This window comes from Colletotrichum aenigma (genome assembly GCF_013390185.1).
Source record: "Colletotrichum aenigma strain Cg56 chromosome Unknown KSG_Cg56_contig03, whole genome shotgun sequence".
Classification (NCBI taxonomy): domain Eukaryota; kingdom Fungi; phylum Ascomycota; class Sordariomycetes; order Glomerellales; family Glomerellaceae; genus Colletotrichum; species Colletotrichum aenigma.
In genome coordinates, this window is record NW_023500909.1 from 6,170,550 (window position 1) to 6,184,658 (window position 14,109).

General features: G+C 52.9%; 6 protein-coding genes across 6 annotated transcripts; 2 read left to right on the forward strand and 4 right to left on the reverse strand.

Annotated features, from left to right (window-relative positions):
* Positions 1-307: 307 nt before the first annotated feature.
* Positions 308-2,359, reverse strand: CGCA056_v005634 (Carboxylic acid transporter protein-like protein; the record flags this gene model as incomplete). Its single annotated transcript, XM_037320885.1, has 4 exons — positions 308-1,312; positions 1,420-1,575; positions 1,860-2,072; positions 2,138-2,359. 4 exons carry the CDS (start codon positions 2,357-2,359, stop codon positions 308-310), a joined length of 1,596 nt encoding a protein of 531 aa, XP_037182356.1.
* A 2,499-nt stretch (positions 2,360-4,858) lies between these two features.
* On the reverse strand, positions 4,859-5,638 carry chyC-0 (Short-chain dehydrogenase chyC; the record flags this gene model as incomplete). Its single annotated transcript, XM_037320886.1, has 1 exon — positions 4,859-5,638. One exon carries the CDS (start codon positions 5,636-5,638, stop codon positions 4,859-4,861), a length of 780 nt encoding a protein of 259 aa, XP_037181445.1.
* Positions 5,639-7,308: 1,670 nt separating this feature from the next.
* CGCA056_v005636 (Retinol dehydrogenase 12) lies at positions 7,309-8,379 on the forward strand (the record flags this gene model as incomplete). The annotated part of the gene is made up of 2 exons (XM_037320887.1): positions 7,309-7,687; positions 7,751-8,379. 2 exons carry the CDS (start codon positions 7,309-7,311, stop codon positions 8,377-8,379), a joined length of 1,008 nt encoding a protein of 335 aa, XP_037181444.1.
* An 812-nt stretch (positions 8,380-9,191) lies between these two features.
* On the forward strand, positions 9,192-10,343 carry CGCA056_v005637 (uncharacterized protein; the record flags this gene model as incomplete). The annotated part of the gene is made up of 4 exons (XM_037320888.1): positions 9,192-9,241; positions 9,296-9,770; positions 9,822-9,930; positions 9,988-10,343. 4 exons carry the CDS (start codon positions 9,192-9,194, stop codon positions 10,341-10,343), a joined length of 990 nt encoding a protein of 329 aa, XP_037181443.1.
* Positions 10,344-10,441: 98 nt separating this feature from the next.
* CGCA056_v005638 (putative transporter) lies at positions 10,442-12,325 on the reverse strand (the record flags this gene model as incomplete). The annotated part of the gene is made up of 2 exons (XM_037320889.1): positions 10,442-11,881; positions 11,942-12,325. 2 exons carry the CDS (start codon positions 12,323-12,325, stop codon positions 10,442-10,444), a joined length of 1,824 nt encoding a protein of 607 aa, XP_037182355.1.
* A 422-nt stretch (positions 12,326-12,747) lies between these two features.
* CGCA056_v005639 (Oxidoreductase) lies at positions 12,748-13,890 on the reverse strand (the record flags this gene model as incomplete). Its single annotated transcript, XM_037320890.1, has 4 exons — positions 12,748-13,326; positions 13,381-13,583; positions 13,634-13,782; positions 13,844-13,890. 4 exons carry the CDS (start codon positions 13,888-13,890, stop codon positions 12,748-12,750), a joined length of 978 nt encoding a protein of 325 aa, XP_037181438.1.
* Between the last annotated feature and the right edge of the window lie 219 nt (positions 13,891-14,109).

Below are 14,109 nucleotides of genomic sequence, written 5' to 3' on the forward strand. Positions count from 1 at the left end.
GGCGCGATCTCCGCCCGCCGAGCGGATCTCACGGAACAGATCGGATGCCGTATTCGTTAAGTTGAGCAATTCCGGCCGGAACCAAGCTTTTGCTGCGCGACATAACTCAATTCAACGGCCCGATTGCAGCTGTCGCTCAAAATCGAAATATCAGATGGTTTAATTGACTCTTGATTTCTACTGGCTGTTCTTGATGTCTGTAATCGATTCCGCAACCAGTCTGTTCCGTCACATCCAGTCGCACAGCTCGAGTATCATTGGCCGTTCCAAATCACTGGTTCTTCGGCTGTTTTGAATCTGACTGAACTCACTCGCGGTGAGTAGCCGACTTCTCCTGGTGCCCCATCTCTTCGTCGCTACCCACCGGCCGTCCAGCTCTCACTTCACGGTCATGGAGCTCGTCTTCCATCGTCTCAACGCCAGCAACCTCCCGCATATCCGAGTCATCAGCGACATCGAAACTGCGTCGCAGGTGCTCGGGCCCAATGAACGTCAACAAAATGACATACACGAACACGCATCCCATGAAGATGCAAATAACCTTGCCATAGTTGTAGCGCTTCGTGGTGCCCTTGCTGAGGAGGGGGAACTTCTCTCCTAGACGCGCCTCGATGGTGGAACTCGCCGACGACACGAGGTTACCGAGCTGGTACGATGTGCCGACCACAAAGGTGCGGAAAGCTCCGGGACTAAGTTCCATCAAGTGGATGGGGATCACACCCCATGCACCCTGCACGCAAAATTGCTCGAAAAACGCCGCCGCCATAACGGCCTCCGTCGTGACAAAAGTGTATGGGTACAGCAGCGCGCCACCAAAGATGCAGCAGACGACGATGCTGAGCCTTCGGCCAAAGATCTGACTGCAGTACCCGACGGTCGTGCCGCCCAGCATCGCGCCAAGGTTGGCGACTACCTGTGTGACAGTGACCTGGTCGGCGTTGAAGTTGAACTGGTTCGTAAGCATCGTGGGGTACAAGTCCTGGCTTCCGTGAGACATGAAGTTGAACCCGGCCATGAGGAGGACAAGGTAGGTCAGCAGCAGCCAGTGCCGCTTCAGCGCGACCTTTCCTTCCTTGATGAACGTCGAGGTGACATTAGACTTTTCTGTCTCAGACTCCGCGGCGTGCCTGCCGGCCGCCTCGCGGAGACGCTTGTGCTCGAGGAATGTGTCCGTCTCGGGCAGCATAAGACGGAAGATGATGAAAAGGACCGGCGGGCAGGCGCCGAACCAGAAGAGGGGCCGCCAGCCGTGCTTGGTGGTGTTGACCAGCCCTCGGGCAAAGGCCGCAGCCAATAGGTATCCGAAGGCGTACTGATCGGCGGAAAGGTTAGCCTCGTGACGTCCGTTGCTGTTGGCCAGATGAAGTTGGGGTAGAGCTGGTGGTGTGGAGGAGTTCGTTGGCTCCGTTTCAAACTTACACCTTGTTGTAAGACGCCGGACATCATTCCGCGCGTCTCCGAGGGCAGGTCTTCCAGCGCCGTCGCGGCGGCGTTGCCGTACAGACCGCCCATTGCGACGCCAAAGAGGGCGCGGCATGCTAGGAACTGTTCATACGTTTGGCAGAAGCCCGTTCCCTAGAACAAAGGAACAACTCATGTCAGCGTTCGTGTCACTATGGAATGCGATGCCACTGATGTCACTAGCAGAGAACTAGTTGGGTACAAGGGGGTTGGGGGTTGGGCGGGGGAGAGCTGGATTGTGGGGGAGCACAGGGATTCCCCAACGGACGGCGCAGCCAAGACGAGCGAGAGGGAAGGGTAAAGCTTGTCTGCTGCACCCGGGCTCGGCACAAACTTGCCGTCGGGGACCAATCACGGCTGCGGGAGGTGGAACAGGTGAGTGATTATTTCTTGCTTACCAGTTCGAGGATGATGAAGAGGATGTTGTTCACGATGAAGGGCCATTTGCGACCGTATCTGTCTGCCGCGATACCAAAGAGGATGGATCCGACGGATCGGAACATGAGAACGAGGGTGATGCCCCAGGTGATGTCGGTCTTGGACTTGTCGAAGGTTTCTGAGAGCTCGGTGACGGTGAGGGATACGGTGAAGAAATCGAAGGCGTCCCATGTCTGTGGGGAACTTGTCAGCAGCGGTCCCCAAATTGCAACGCGAACTGTGCGTGGCTGGCACATACCCAGGCCGCGAAGGCGACGGCGAAGAACGCCCACTGGCGGCGGCTGATCATCACGACCAGCTTCAACGGGTTCGGCGCGCTGAGCATCGGCGGCTTCAAGGTGCTGAAGCGGGTACCGAGGTAGCGACCGACAGACATGCCGTGCCATGGCGTCTGGTCCTCGTGGTGCTCGGCATGGTGGCTATGCTCGGGGTCGACGTGGCTCTTGTCGTGGTTCTCCATGATGTACTTGTACGTCGTGATGGCCGTGTCGAAGAAGTTGATCCCTCAAGGTTGAGTGGGCAAGCAGATAATCTTATATCCCAGAGACAACTGACGGCTTGTTCTCCGCGGGCACTAACATGAGCGGGGCTATCCATGAGTCAAAGGACACAAATAATGATGCAGGCTGGCAGGCTGCTAGATAGGGCCGACGAGGGTCGAATCCATGCCGGGGGTGCGCCGCCGTCCAGCTGGCCCGGGGATTTTGGAGGGACCATGGAGATAGCGCGGAATTGACGTGTCGCATACGCAGAGAAAGTCGCAGGCAGATGTACTTGGCCGGTACCAACCATCACCTTCGTTAGTTAGCTACTCTCTCATTGAAACAGAACTCTCTGAGATGCTTTCATGTCGGTTGCGCCGAAGTGTCGCCGTCTATTTCGCCTACCTTTCCTGTCAACTTCCCCAACCGCGCGCTCTGCCCCAAGCTTCTTCCCCATCCGGTGCCAAATGAGATGAACGCGACGCAATATTTACACATCGAACTCGGATGAGCCCCAAAAGACTGTGCGCCCTGTCACCGTTGTGGCCCCGTTGAGGGCGTGACATCACGTCAACAGCCAAGACGGCTATGGAAACCGATGCAGGGCACCCTGGGAGGCGACCCCGTACCCGCAGCCACCGGCGCCCAGTGAGAATTCAAATGATTCTCCAAAACCCCCCGCGCTAAAGGTGCCCCCGTGGGACATGTTTGGAGAACCCCAGCGGCAATTGGCCCGCCACAGAGCTTATCTTCGCTTGGTGTTGCCCTCTCCACCTGCGGCCAGGGACCGGTGTGCTCACTAACGGCTTGGTCAAAGGCTTCGCCTTTCGCCTATCGACGGTCCTGCAAGCTTCTTCCTTCTTCCCTTCTAACTTTTCTTCCGCAGTTTACCGCCTGGAGGCGCACCTTGTTGACTGCCGTATGACTCTGACGGGGAAGCATGTGGAGGGTTACAGCGTAACCTCTATGGCTAACCGGGGAATATGAAGGGGATTTTTGAGTCGCCTGGCCAAGCAGAAGCGGGCTTTAAATTTGGGCTATGGCAAGGAGGCATACCGCACCACCATTCATTGCACAGCCTGGCGTATTGCATGAAAGTAGAAGGCCGGTTGCAAGAAAGTTACGATAGGTCTTAAACGGTTACCTGGGCCAAGTTTCTATGAGTTTTTTCTCGTACGAGAGTTGTCTGAACACAAAAATACTATCGACCGGAGATGGACTTGTAAGAAGACTGTGGTAATGAATATTGTGATTTGACAAGGGACCATTATGCCCCTTAAAAATTAAAATATGACAGTCAACGCTTCTAGTTCCCAAGGTTGCAAAAGTCGCATACCCGTATTGTCCATGGGGCTTTCCACCTCAATGAGAAAGTCAAAAGGGAAGAAGGAATTAACTCGATCCTGACATATTTAAATGCACTGACTGCCACAACCCACAGCCATCTGGAATGTTTACCATCTGCTACCACCACCTTCAACCACCATCTTCGTCCACTGATTTCATCCACCGCTTTCGCGGAACTAGTAATCATGAGATTCCTCGCCGTCTGTATTTTAGCACTAGTGCTAGTCGTTCTCGTCGCGGCCGAAACAACATCCGCTTCCCTCAAGCCTCAGAATAAGTTCACATCGAACGGCCCCAAGAAGGGTTCCGAAACACGTCCCAAATCCCTCCGCGCCGAGCCATACACTTCCTGCCGCTACGGAAGAGACAAGATATACAGGATTATCGCAAACCGAGTACCTCTGGAAAAGATGAAGAAAGTGTGCAAAACATTTGAAGACCACCTCCGGGGGGGCAAATGCGGATACATGAAAGACAAGGCAAATTTCAAATGCGGATACGGTGGCATTCTCAAGCTCGATATTATATTTAATGCACAGGGTTGCCACCGCATGGTCGTAAGAGAGGCCTGGCGGGTTGCAACGGAAAACACATATGGCGAAATTTATTGCGGTCAAGTAAAAGACCAGCATCTGAATGACCCTAAATTTGGGAATCTGAAGGTACCTGATGTTGGGGTTCCTAAGACCATGCCACCTTCTCCAGCATTGGGTTGAGGCCGCGCTTCAGAACGGAATGCAATACGGTATGTGGGGCCTACCAGTCTTCAACTCTTTTTAGGGCATCCCTAACTCCTGTTCAGACACTAGGCTTCTCGCCAGTAAATGCTGTTGATCGCATTTCGACCACAACGGCTCCGCAGACAGTATGGACACAGGAAAACATGAACTTAGACCCGACCCGACCCTGTTGCTCAACTCGTTTGAGTGGTGTTGCGCAAGGCTGGAAAGAGTTGTGTCTTTCAAACGCGCCGACGTTTTTACAGAAATATCCAGGCTTGGGCTAAGCTCTAGGTATCGATGAGCCGCTCAACATGGATACACTAGTGAGAAATGGCATTTAGACAAGTGCTAGTTGATCAGAATATTGCAACTTTTGAATTTGGTTTCCACTGCTGATCATGAAACACCTTAAGAGACAGGCAGTTTCACTCCCGTGAGATTTCCCCAGAGCTCCAGCAACTGGTCCTGTCTCTTGATATCCCTGGTGAACTCCTCCGCGACGTCTTCCTTCTTCCCAGGCTTGAAGTACTTTCCACTCACGTCCCCACCATCGGTTCCCTCTGCAAGCATGACATATGTAGCCGTGCCATCATCAGCGCTACCCGGAGCGCTCTGTCCGCCCATCTTGGTAGCCACCCAGCCAGGATCAAGAGAGTTGCTCTTAACGTCCGGCCACAGACGCGCGACAGCATTCGCCAGCGTGCTTACGTGCAGCTTGGAGTCGCAGTAAGCCTGGTTCTGATCCCAACCGGCCTCTCCTCGCTCAACCCACGTCGGGTCCTTGAAGGTTGCGTCGCCGCTGCGGTGCATACCCGATGACACATAGATGATTCTCTTGGGTTTGCTCATGAGGCATGTTAGGAGGTACGGCGCCATCACGTTGACTGCTGTGAGGCTCGAAAGTCCGAGGTCGGTCTTGCGGTACGGGCCGCGGTAGAGGCCGGCGTTGTGGATGACCACGTCAAAAGTGCCGAGCTTGTTGGCGTCCTCGGCCAACTTCTTGGTCTCTGCGATCTTGGTGAGGTCGCCGATGAGGACGGTCTCGGCCCCGGGCACGGCCGACTTCGCATCTTCGGCGCGCTGGGCGTTGCGGGCATGGAGAACGACTTGGTGGCCGTTTTTGACAAGTTTCTGGGCCGCAATGGCACCAAGGCCGTCGGAAGAGCCGGTGATGAGAATGCGGGCCATATTGAGATTTGGGTTTTTTCTATTCGGAGTTGCTTGTGTCTGATAGCAATGAGTGAATGTGATGAGACTGGCGGGTTTTGATGTGGTTTTGCTGAATAATCCAACAGTCCCGCAGTCAATCAAAGCGCGCATGTCTGGAGCTTGAGTTAACTCCGCAGGTGGAGTTGATTGAGGGGTTGTTTACGTCATCCATTCGCCGAGACTCTCTGCCGTCAATGACGCCTACTATTGGCTGAGGCTTGGCTGCATTTAGCTCGGGAACAAAATAATAGATAAATCGAGACAAGCAGTGAATAAGTTGTTTGCGTTGCCTGAACACGGATCATGGCTTCTTTTGCGTCGGGATTCTTTTCCGACATCCACCAGCCTGCCTGCAGCTCCGATCAGGTTGATAAGTTGAGGTATTCCAGTTGGCTTTCAATGATATAAATTATTCTTGACTGTGAACTTGCCACTTGTGACTTTGCCTTCGGTCAGACATCTATAACACTCACGAACGACCATTTTGTTGCTTTCAAGTTAAGTATGTAGGTACACCATAGGCAAACTCTCATTCAGCCTATGCGATAATTATAATCCTCAACAACTTTGGCTAATCAATGGCCTTCGAATACTCAACATTCAAACAGTCCACATCATGAAGATTCCAGGGCCTTGTGGGAAAGAGACACCTTAACGCAAACTCGATTTAACCAGACTAATCAGACGTCCAGGCAGCCAGGTGTGTAATCCATGACAAGTATTTCCTCCGTAAGTGAGTGGAACATGAGGAACAACACTTTGTGTGCAGGATCCTCCTTAATGAAGTATGCGCAGTCGTCCGCGTTTTCAAACTCAATCTTGGTTGAGTGTGTGAAGCCGTACTGCTAATTATTAGACTCTAGAAAGCTGCCGACAACACGTTGCAAGCACTCACCTTGTTCGGTACGATACTCGAGTTCTTCCCGCTCACAACAGAGAGGATGTACGGCTTTTACGTACTAGGATGCACGCATTCATGCTGTAGATTCCTACTACGTTTCAGAGCCTGACATGGCGAATCAACATGTGCTTAGCAATTAAGAAGTCAAATATCTTACATTCTCAATTTCTGCAGGACTGCAATCAGGCTTGAATTTCATCAAGACAATGTGGATAAACGGCATCTTGTAGTTGAATCAGTATGAGCGACCGATCGGTGTTTATCAAGTTGAGAAGCACAATCTTGAGATGCGTCCTTATATACGGTGTTCAAGCGCATATGTTCACTGGGTTTCAATGCATAAAGTTCCTCTGTGGCGATAGGTCGGGCTCTCCGGTTACCCATCAACATGTTCCGAGTGACCCGCGAACTCCGAACCGGAGGAACTTAACCCCATTCATGACTCCATGAGCCGATTCAGCGTTGTTTGCTTTTACACCACATCCAAAATCCCGTAAGAGACAGTCTTCGTCACCGTTCTTAGTGGGCCGTCAAAGATCCGCATGCCCGTCGGCCCGTTGTCGCGACGATGCGGTCCCGTGATTCGGGCTCACGGAGAGGCTGCCGGCGGCGAGCGGATCGCGGGACCTTTACACCGCATAATAAAAATGCAACCAAAGCATCTCCGATCCCCAATGCCTAGACAACAAAGGTTTTCACTTCTGTTGACCAATTGCATTTTCGACAGCTTCTTCAATCCCACATCAATATGGCTTCAACGGCACCTTATGCAAACGATCATCGAGACACCAACGGCCCAGGCGACGCCCGCCCCAACGCGCTCGAAATCATCCGTGATGAAGGCTTGGATGGTAGTCTTCAGGGGAAGGTATGCCTCATCACCGGAGGAACGGCTGGCATAGGAATCGAAACCGCCCGTGCTATGCACGCCACAGGCGCTGATGTCTACAGTACCGGTCGAGATACTCAGAAAAGTGTCGCTGTTGCGGAGAGTCTGACCAGTGACGGAAAGCCGGGCAAGGTGATTTTCCTACAGATGTCCTTGGACTCCGTAGAGGACGTTTCTGCGGCTGCTGCGCAATTTTTGAGCATGTCGGAGAATTTGAACATTCTCATTTGCAACGCAGGTACGCCGTCTCGCCCTGCCTTACCGACCTGACTTTATGATCACATTGAATAACTCCGCATAGGAATTGTGCTTCATCCCAAGGGTCTTACGAAAGACGGTTTTGAGACACATTTTGGCGTCAACTATGCAGCGCACTTCGCATTGTTCCAGGCACTGCGCGAGACGTTGATAAAGTCGGCTGGTCCGAGCATGTCTTCAAGAGTTGTGATGCTCGCGTCCTTATCGCATCAAGCGTCATCGGTGAATTTTGCAGACATCAACTTCACGACGCGGGACTACAGCCCTATGCTTGCGTATGGAGCATCAAAGACGGCGTGCATCTGGATGGCCAACGAGATCGAGAGGCGATACGGGCGTGAGGGGCTGCATGCAACATCGGTGCACCCAGGAGCAATCCACACCGAGGCTGCACGACACAATCCCTCAGGTGACGCCGTGATGCTGAAACCTGAGATGAGGAAATATAGGAAGAGCCCCGAACAAGGTGCTTCCACAACGATTTGGGCTGCCGTCGGAAAGCGATGGGAAAGTAGCGGGGGCCGGTATCTCGCCGAAGTACAAGAGGCGGAGCCATTGAAGGATAATGACACCTCGTTTCCTCGACTTGGCTATGCGTCTCACGCGTATGATCAGGAGGCAGAGCACCGCCTTTGGGATATGACCGTTGAACATTTGCGCTCAAAACAGTAGTCCGAGCCAGCAGTCATTATACGCTAAGCCCCGCACTTGTATGTACGAAGTCGCTGTAGCCGGTGCAGGTTGCAAGAGGACTCTTCATCAATATTACTTGACCAATTCAGCCGCGTCGTTGACCACCGCAGCCCATTACAAAACCCGAACTTATATTCAAGATGCGCGGGGTTTCTCCGTCTTCAATACAATCTCAGGGAGTAGCCCGGCTCACTTTTTCACGGACTGCTCCGTCCCCTGCACAAGTCCGGAGGCCGTAGATTGGTCAAACGAAACAATGTTCAGCGGATCATCTCCGCACATCCACAATCCCCGCAACTCAATTGCCATTTACACGTAAAAGCAAAGATTCTCTGATCCAGACTGCCAAGTTAGTGGATGCTCAAGAGCGCCGATTTCCCGTTCGAGGTTGGACTTGGCTCGCGTCGAAATGGCTCTGGTGCAGTTCGTTACCGTAATCCAACGATTGTGAGAGAAAATGTTCGGAGAACACCCGGAGTACTCCGTGGACTTAAAAGTCGCCAACGACCGGAACATCCAGACATTAACGCTTATATAAAAGGTTCAAGACGATAGTCTTCGAATGACTCATGTCAACGTGTCCATCAAGTCTATTCCACGGAGGCCAAGACGCCAAGACTCCTGCCATGTGGTCGACGACGATTCCCATTCTTGCTGGCCTGCCTTTGGTGGCAAGCTCCTTCTTGGCAGATCTGCCAGCCACTTTTAATGATACGCCGGCGATATGGGCACATGTTTCCTACAGCAACCCCTCCGTAGCTGTTCTGACCGGTTCATTCAACCGTTCGGCCATGGATGCTCCGCATACGGGAGAAACGAGTGATCCAGCTTTGAAGAAGACGTAAGTTGTCACCGGTTTTGCGTTCAGTGTATATCACCCTCTAACACCGTCGAGAAATGAGTTTCTCAACACCACCAACTTCATTGCTTATGATGAGAGGTTCTTCGACATCTTCGGACCTCATGCGACCGTCAAGCAGGTCCAGCAGATAGCCTTTCAGACCCACGAGGCGCCATGCTACAACAAAGATACCAAGGAATTGTACTTCGCCGAGTGGGGTCCTCCCGGTGGTGACGATAGTACCCACTCCTGGCAGTATATGCTCGATACCAGGAACAATACGCTGAAGAAGATCACCACAACCCCGCCGACTGTCAATGCGCATGGCTGCATCTACTACCGTGGGGCTTACCACGTAGTCACTGACGGGTCTCGCAACGAAACCGGGGCCCTGGTCCGCGTCAATCCCGAGACTCTTGAAAAAACAGTGCTGTTGAACAACTACTACGAGGAGCCATTCATGGGTTTCAATGATTTTGACATTGACTCTGAAGGTAACTTCTGGTTGACGGATTCCAAGTCTGGATGGGTAAGATGACCTCAATACCGTTCAATGGAGAAAGCGGCTGACTAGATAAAGGGCCGAGATATCGTGGATTATACGCCGCCGACAAACCCTACGGTTTACTTCGTGAACGGAACCACGATGAGACCCAAGGTTGTTCATATTACTACAGGAAACGCCAACGGTGTCGCCGTATAATCTCTCCAAGACGGACGCCACACTTTGTATCTTCCTGACACAGGCGTATCCGAGTTCAAGCCTGTGTCCAAGAAGAATCCCTACGGCAACAGGGCACTTTTCGCTTACGATGTTGCAACTGGTGGGGTTCTGACGAGTCCTCGCCTGCTCAATAACCCGATCTCGTACTTTTACGACGGTATCAGGGTTTCAAGGAATGGTTGGATCTTCGTAGGTGCTGGAGATGGAGTGGACGTTATTGACCCTGTCAGCGGGCTAACTCTTGGCACGATCCGCGTTGGTGGAGGTGACAACCTTGCTGTCAGCTTGGCTTTCGGTGAGCACGAGTTCTGGATCGTTGGGAGGGGCGGTGTTTGGCATGTCAACAATGTTGCAGAGCGCCTCGATCGCGAATGGTAATTGAGGTGATTTGGGTTCTTGAAAATTAGGCTACTCAAATATTGAATTGCTTCATAACTGATCATGGTATCATTATACGTGACACAGAGTCAACGTACTTAGTAAACATAGACAAACTCGTCGTTCTGGCTGTCAGTCAAGTCCAAGAACGCATTCTCTCCCAAGGCAACACCCTCAGTCTCCTCCCCTCTGCCATTGACGTAGTGGCGCTCCATACTCAAGTCCTTGATCTTCCTGGGCTTTCCATTCGCCACTCTCTTGCGCTCTTGCATCTTGTTGGAGATGAACAGGACAATCACCTGCAGACCGATGATGGCAAGTAGCGCGCAAGTAATTCCCATGACCTTGGTAAGACCGGGTTTGTACTGCGGTGCATCCTTGGAGTTGAAGAGGAGCGGACCGACGATGTTTCCAGCAGAAGAGCCGGCATTGTACAGAGACAATAGGACGGACTTCTTCGTGGTACCGGCGATGTTGGAGATCATCCATGAGACGATGAGAGGGTTACCGCCGAAGAGGAAGGCAAGCATGTAGTATGCGACCAACAAGGGCGGGATGCTGTTGCGGTCCAGGATATAAAGCATAATGGCGCCTGCAAGGACCGGAGCCATAAGAGCAGCCAGGAAGACGGACTTGATGCGGTAACGGTGGGCCAGCCAAGAGGCAGGGAAGATGACGAGAAGCTGGACAGCTCCGAAGGGAATGTTCAGAAGAGACGTCTTGGAGCTGGAAAAGCCAAAGCCGGCAAGGACAATGGGGCCGAAGGTGTTCGTGACGGCGGCAGTAACGTTGAGGCAGATGGCCATACCGACGAAGAGGTAGCTCTTGGGCTCGATGAGAGCTTCCCAGACGTGGCTCCACTTGAAGTCGCGGCTACCAGTACCAGTCTGGTTTGCACGCAGACGCTCAATAGCCTGCAGCTTCTCGTGCTCAGTGAGGAACCGGGCAGAGGGAATGTCGTTGTCGAGGAGGAAATAGACAACCGGGGATGAGAGGACGGTCATGAGACCGACGAAGATGAAGAGGATCTGCCACGAGTGGATCGAGCCATTGATCTGGCCCAGGCCGTAGGAAACGGCAGCGGCAAACATGGTTGCCAGACCGTTGGTACCGTACCAACATGCGACTCGCATGGGCTGCTCAGCGCGGCGGTACCACTGGGATGTGATAACGGAGAACAAGGGCAAGCAGCCAGCCTCGAAGAGGCCCAAAAGGAATCGAGTTGCCAGAAGCCCTTGGTAGTTGTGGCAGGCGGCCATGCAGCACTGAGCAACACCCCATCCAAAGACGAGGGAGGGCATGAGGATGCGGTGAGGAACCTTCACAATAAGCCACGAGGAGAACGGCTGCCATGCGAGCTGGGCAATAGCAGAGATGGAGCTGACCATCGAGTATTGATCGCCAGTGAGGTTGCAGTCTGTCCTGAGACCGAAGATGGCGCCATATCCAAGAACTGACTTATCGAGAATCTGGAGGAAGTAGACCCAGATGAGGATGGAAAGGATTCGCTTATCGGTCTTTCGGCGGATGCGCTTGTTCTGTGTTCAAAGCATATCAGCATTCTGTAAATATCACCTGTGTAAGATTGGGAAACTCACATCTTCCTCTGTAACCTCAACTTGCTGGTCTCCGATCATGTTTGCCGCTCGGTCGGCGCCCTTGGTGGGGGCTTGGCTGTGATGCTTCAATTGCTCAACATCTTCGGTCTGATGCTGAGACGCCGTGTCTCCGGTCTTCGTGACAGTGTCCATGTTTCTGGTGAGGAAGGATGTCTTCTTGCAGTCGTGGAGAGCAAAGGAGTTCCCTGGACTTCTCAACACCACGCTCTTCTCGTGGGCGACGATAATAAAGCTTCTTATACGGCGGAGTAGCTCTGCCCTGTTTTTGGCAGCGCGGTGATCTATCCGGCCGGACTCTCGGCCATACGCTCGAGCCAGGTCGTCATAAGGAATGCGCTCATTGGACTCAGCGCTAACCCCCATGTCAAAAATGTCCAATAATTGTCTTCGTGGTGGAGGTTTTCCCCCATGGGGGGATGGCGTTCCCCTCTCTGTTTGCGACGCTAGTCAGGCTTCAGCATGGGGAAAAGAAAGGAGAAATGGGGGAGGCGGCCCTTTCCCCTCAAACCGCGACCACGTTGGCACCGGGTTGTGGGGTTGGGAGGGCGCGTATTCCGCGCGCGGTGAGTCGGTCCAACTGGTGGTTTGCTTGGCAATCTGAGACTGAATCAGTACGACCCTGCCTGAAGATCCTCGGCTTTGTCTAAAAACGCGAGATTTCCCCCCCACTTAGAGGCTGAGGACACCGTTTGCGTCACATGAGGATCGGATCACCACGGGAATTCCGGCCGGCCGAGTGCTGGGTTGATCAAGCCATTGTGAACATTAAGGTTTGATAAAGCTATCTAAGCCTGCCCATTCTCTCTGAGCAGACGGAGATTTGTACCCGTCAATATGATGTAGATTGTATCCAGTGTCGGCGTCGAAATGCTCAGCTCTTTGCCCTTCCTGTACGGGTAACCGAGGATGATATCCACCTCCATGGGTCTTCCGGCCTTGTAGTCGGCCTGCATACTGCTGCCGATTGGATGCATTGCCAAGATCTTGTTGATGAGCTTGTCAGTCAGGTCATAGTCGATGGGGACGTTGCACCCTTTGGCGACGTCAATGACCTCGGTCATCAGACGCCGTGTCAAGGGCGTAGCGCCGTCCGACGAGCTGAGCCAAGAGTGGGTATCGAGAAGCGTCAGGGTCGTGAGAGAGTTCCACGCGGCATTCCACACTACCTTCTCCCAGCGCTGGACCTGGATGTTGGGGACCACCTGGAAGACAGTCTTGCCCTCTGTCAGGAAAGCCGCGAACTCGTCTAGGCGTTGCTTCTCCACACTTTGGTCTGCATCATTAGGGTATAGTCCTATTTGCATGTCCTCTGACTTGGTGTGGATGATGTTGCCGGGCTGCGGCTGAGAGGCGCCAGTCCAGGTCTAGTCTCGTCAGTTTCCAGGCAGCCGGGAGAGGACCGGGTTCTGGGGACATACCACACATGAGATGATGGTCGCGTGGGGGAACGCGCTGCGGAATGGCACCTCATTGCCAACCCCGTTTTGGATAATGACTATTGTTGACCTCTTCTCGTCCACCGCTGGCGCTATTTGAGCAGGGACTGCATCTTGAGTGATGGCTTTGTGGGCACAGACGATGTAGTCGAACTTTGCATCTGCCTCGGCTGCAGTCTTCACAACTACTTGCCGTCAGACCTGACCTGATTCAATAGATTCATGAATCGCATACCTTTGTATGGGCGTATTGTGTGCTCTCCATGATTCTCGCTTTTCAGAATGATTCCATTTGCTTTTACGGCATCGTAATTTGACCTCGCCACCACTGTTAATCTGACAGCAGGCACCCTGCTCAGGATGAAGGCATAGAATGAACCGATACTTAGAGGCCTTAGTCAGCAACTGAACATATGTCACACACAACATTGGCAAAGTGACTTACGCCCCCAGTCCATAGAGCAGGACCTCGGTGTGTTTCTCGGTGGCCATGATGGTGTCAGCGATGCGTGTTGGGATTCTCCAATTAGAAGTCCAATTGGGGTTCAATCTATTGCTCAGGTGAGGTGAAGTGTGACTGTTGCTGCCGATTGTGCTTTCGGTAAAGCTTCCCTCATTCCACCGAGTATTTGTACGCGATTACTTCGGAAAAGTAGCTCAGAATCGACAGACTGTCAGCGGACACGTTCGTGCTAGCAAGCGTGCCCCTCC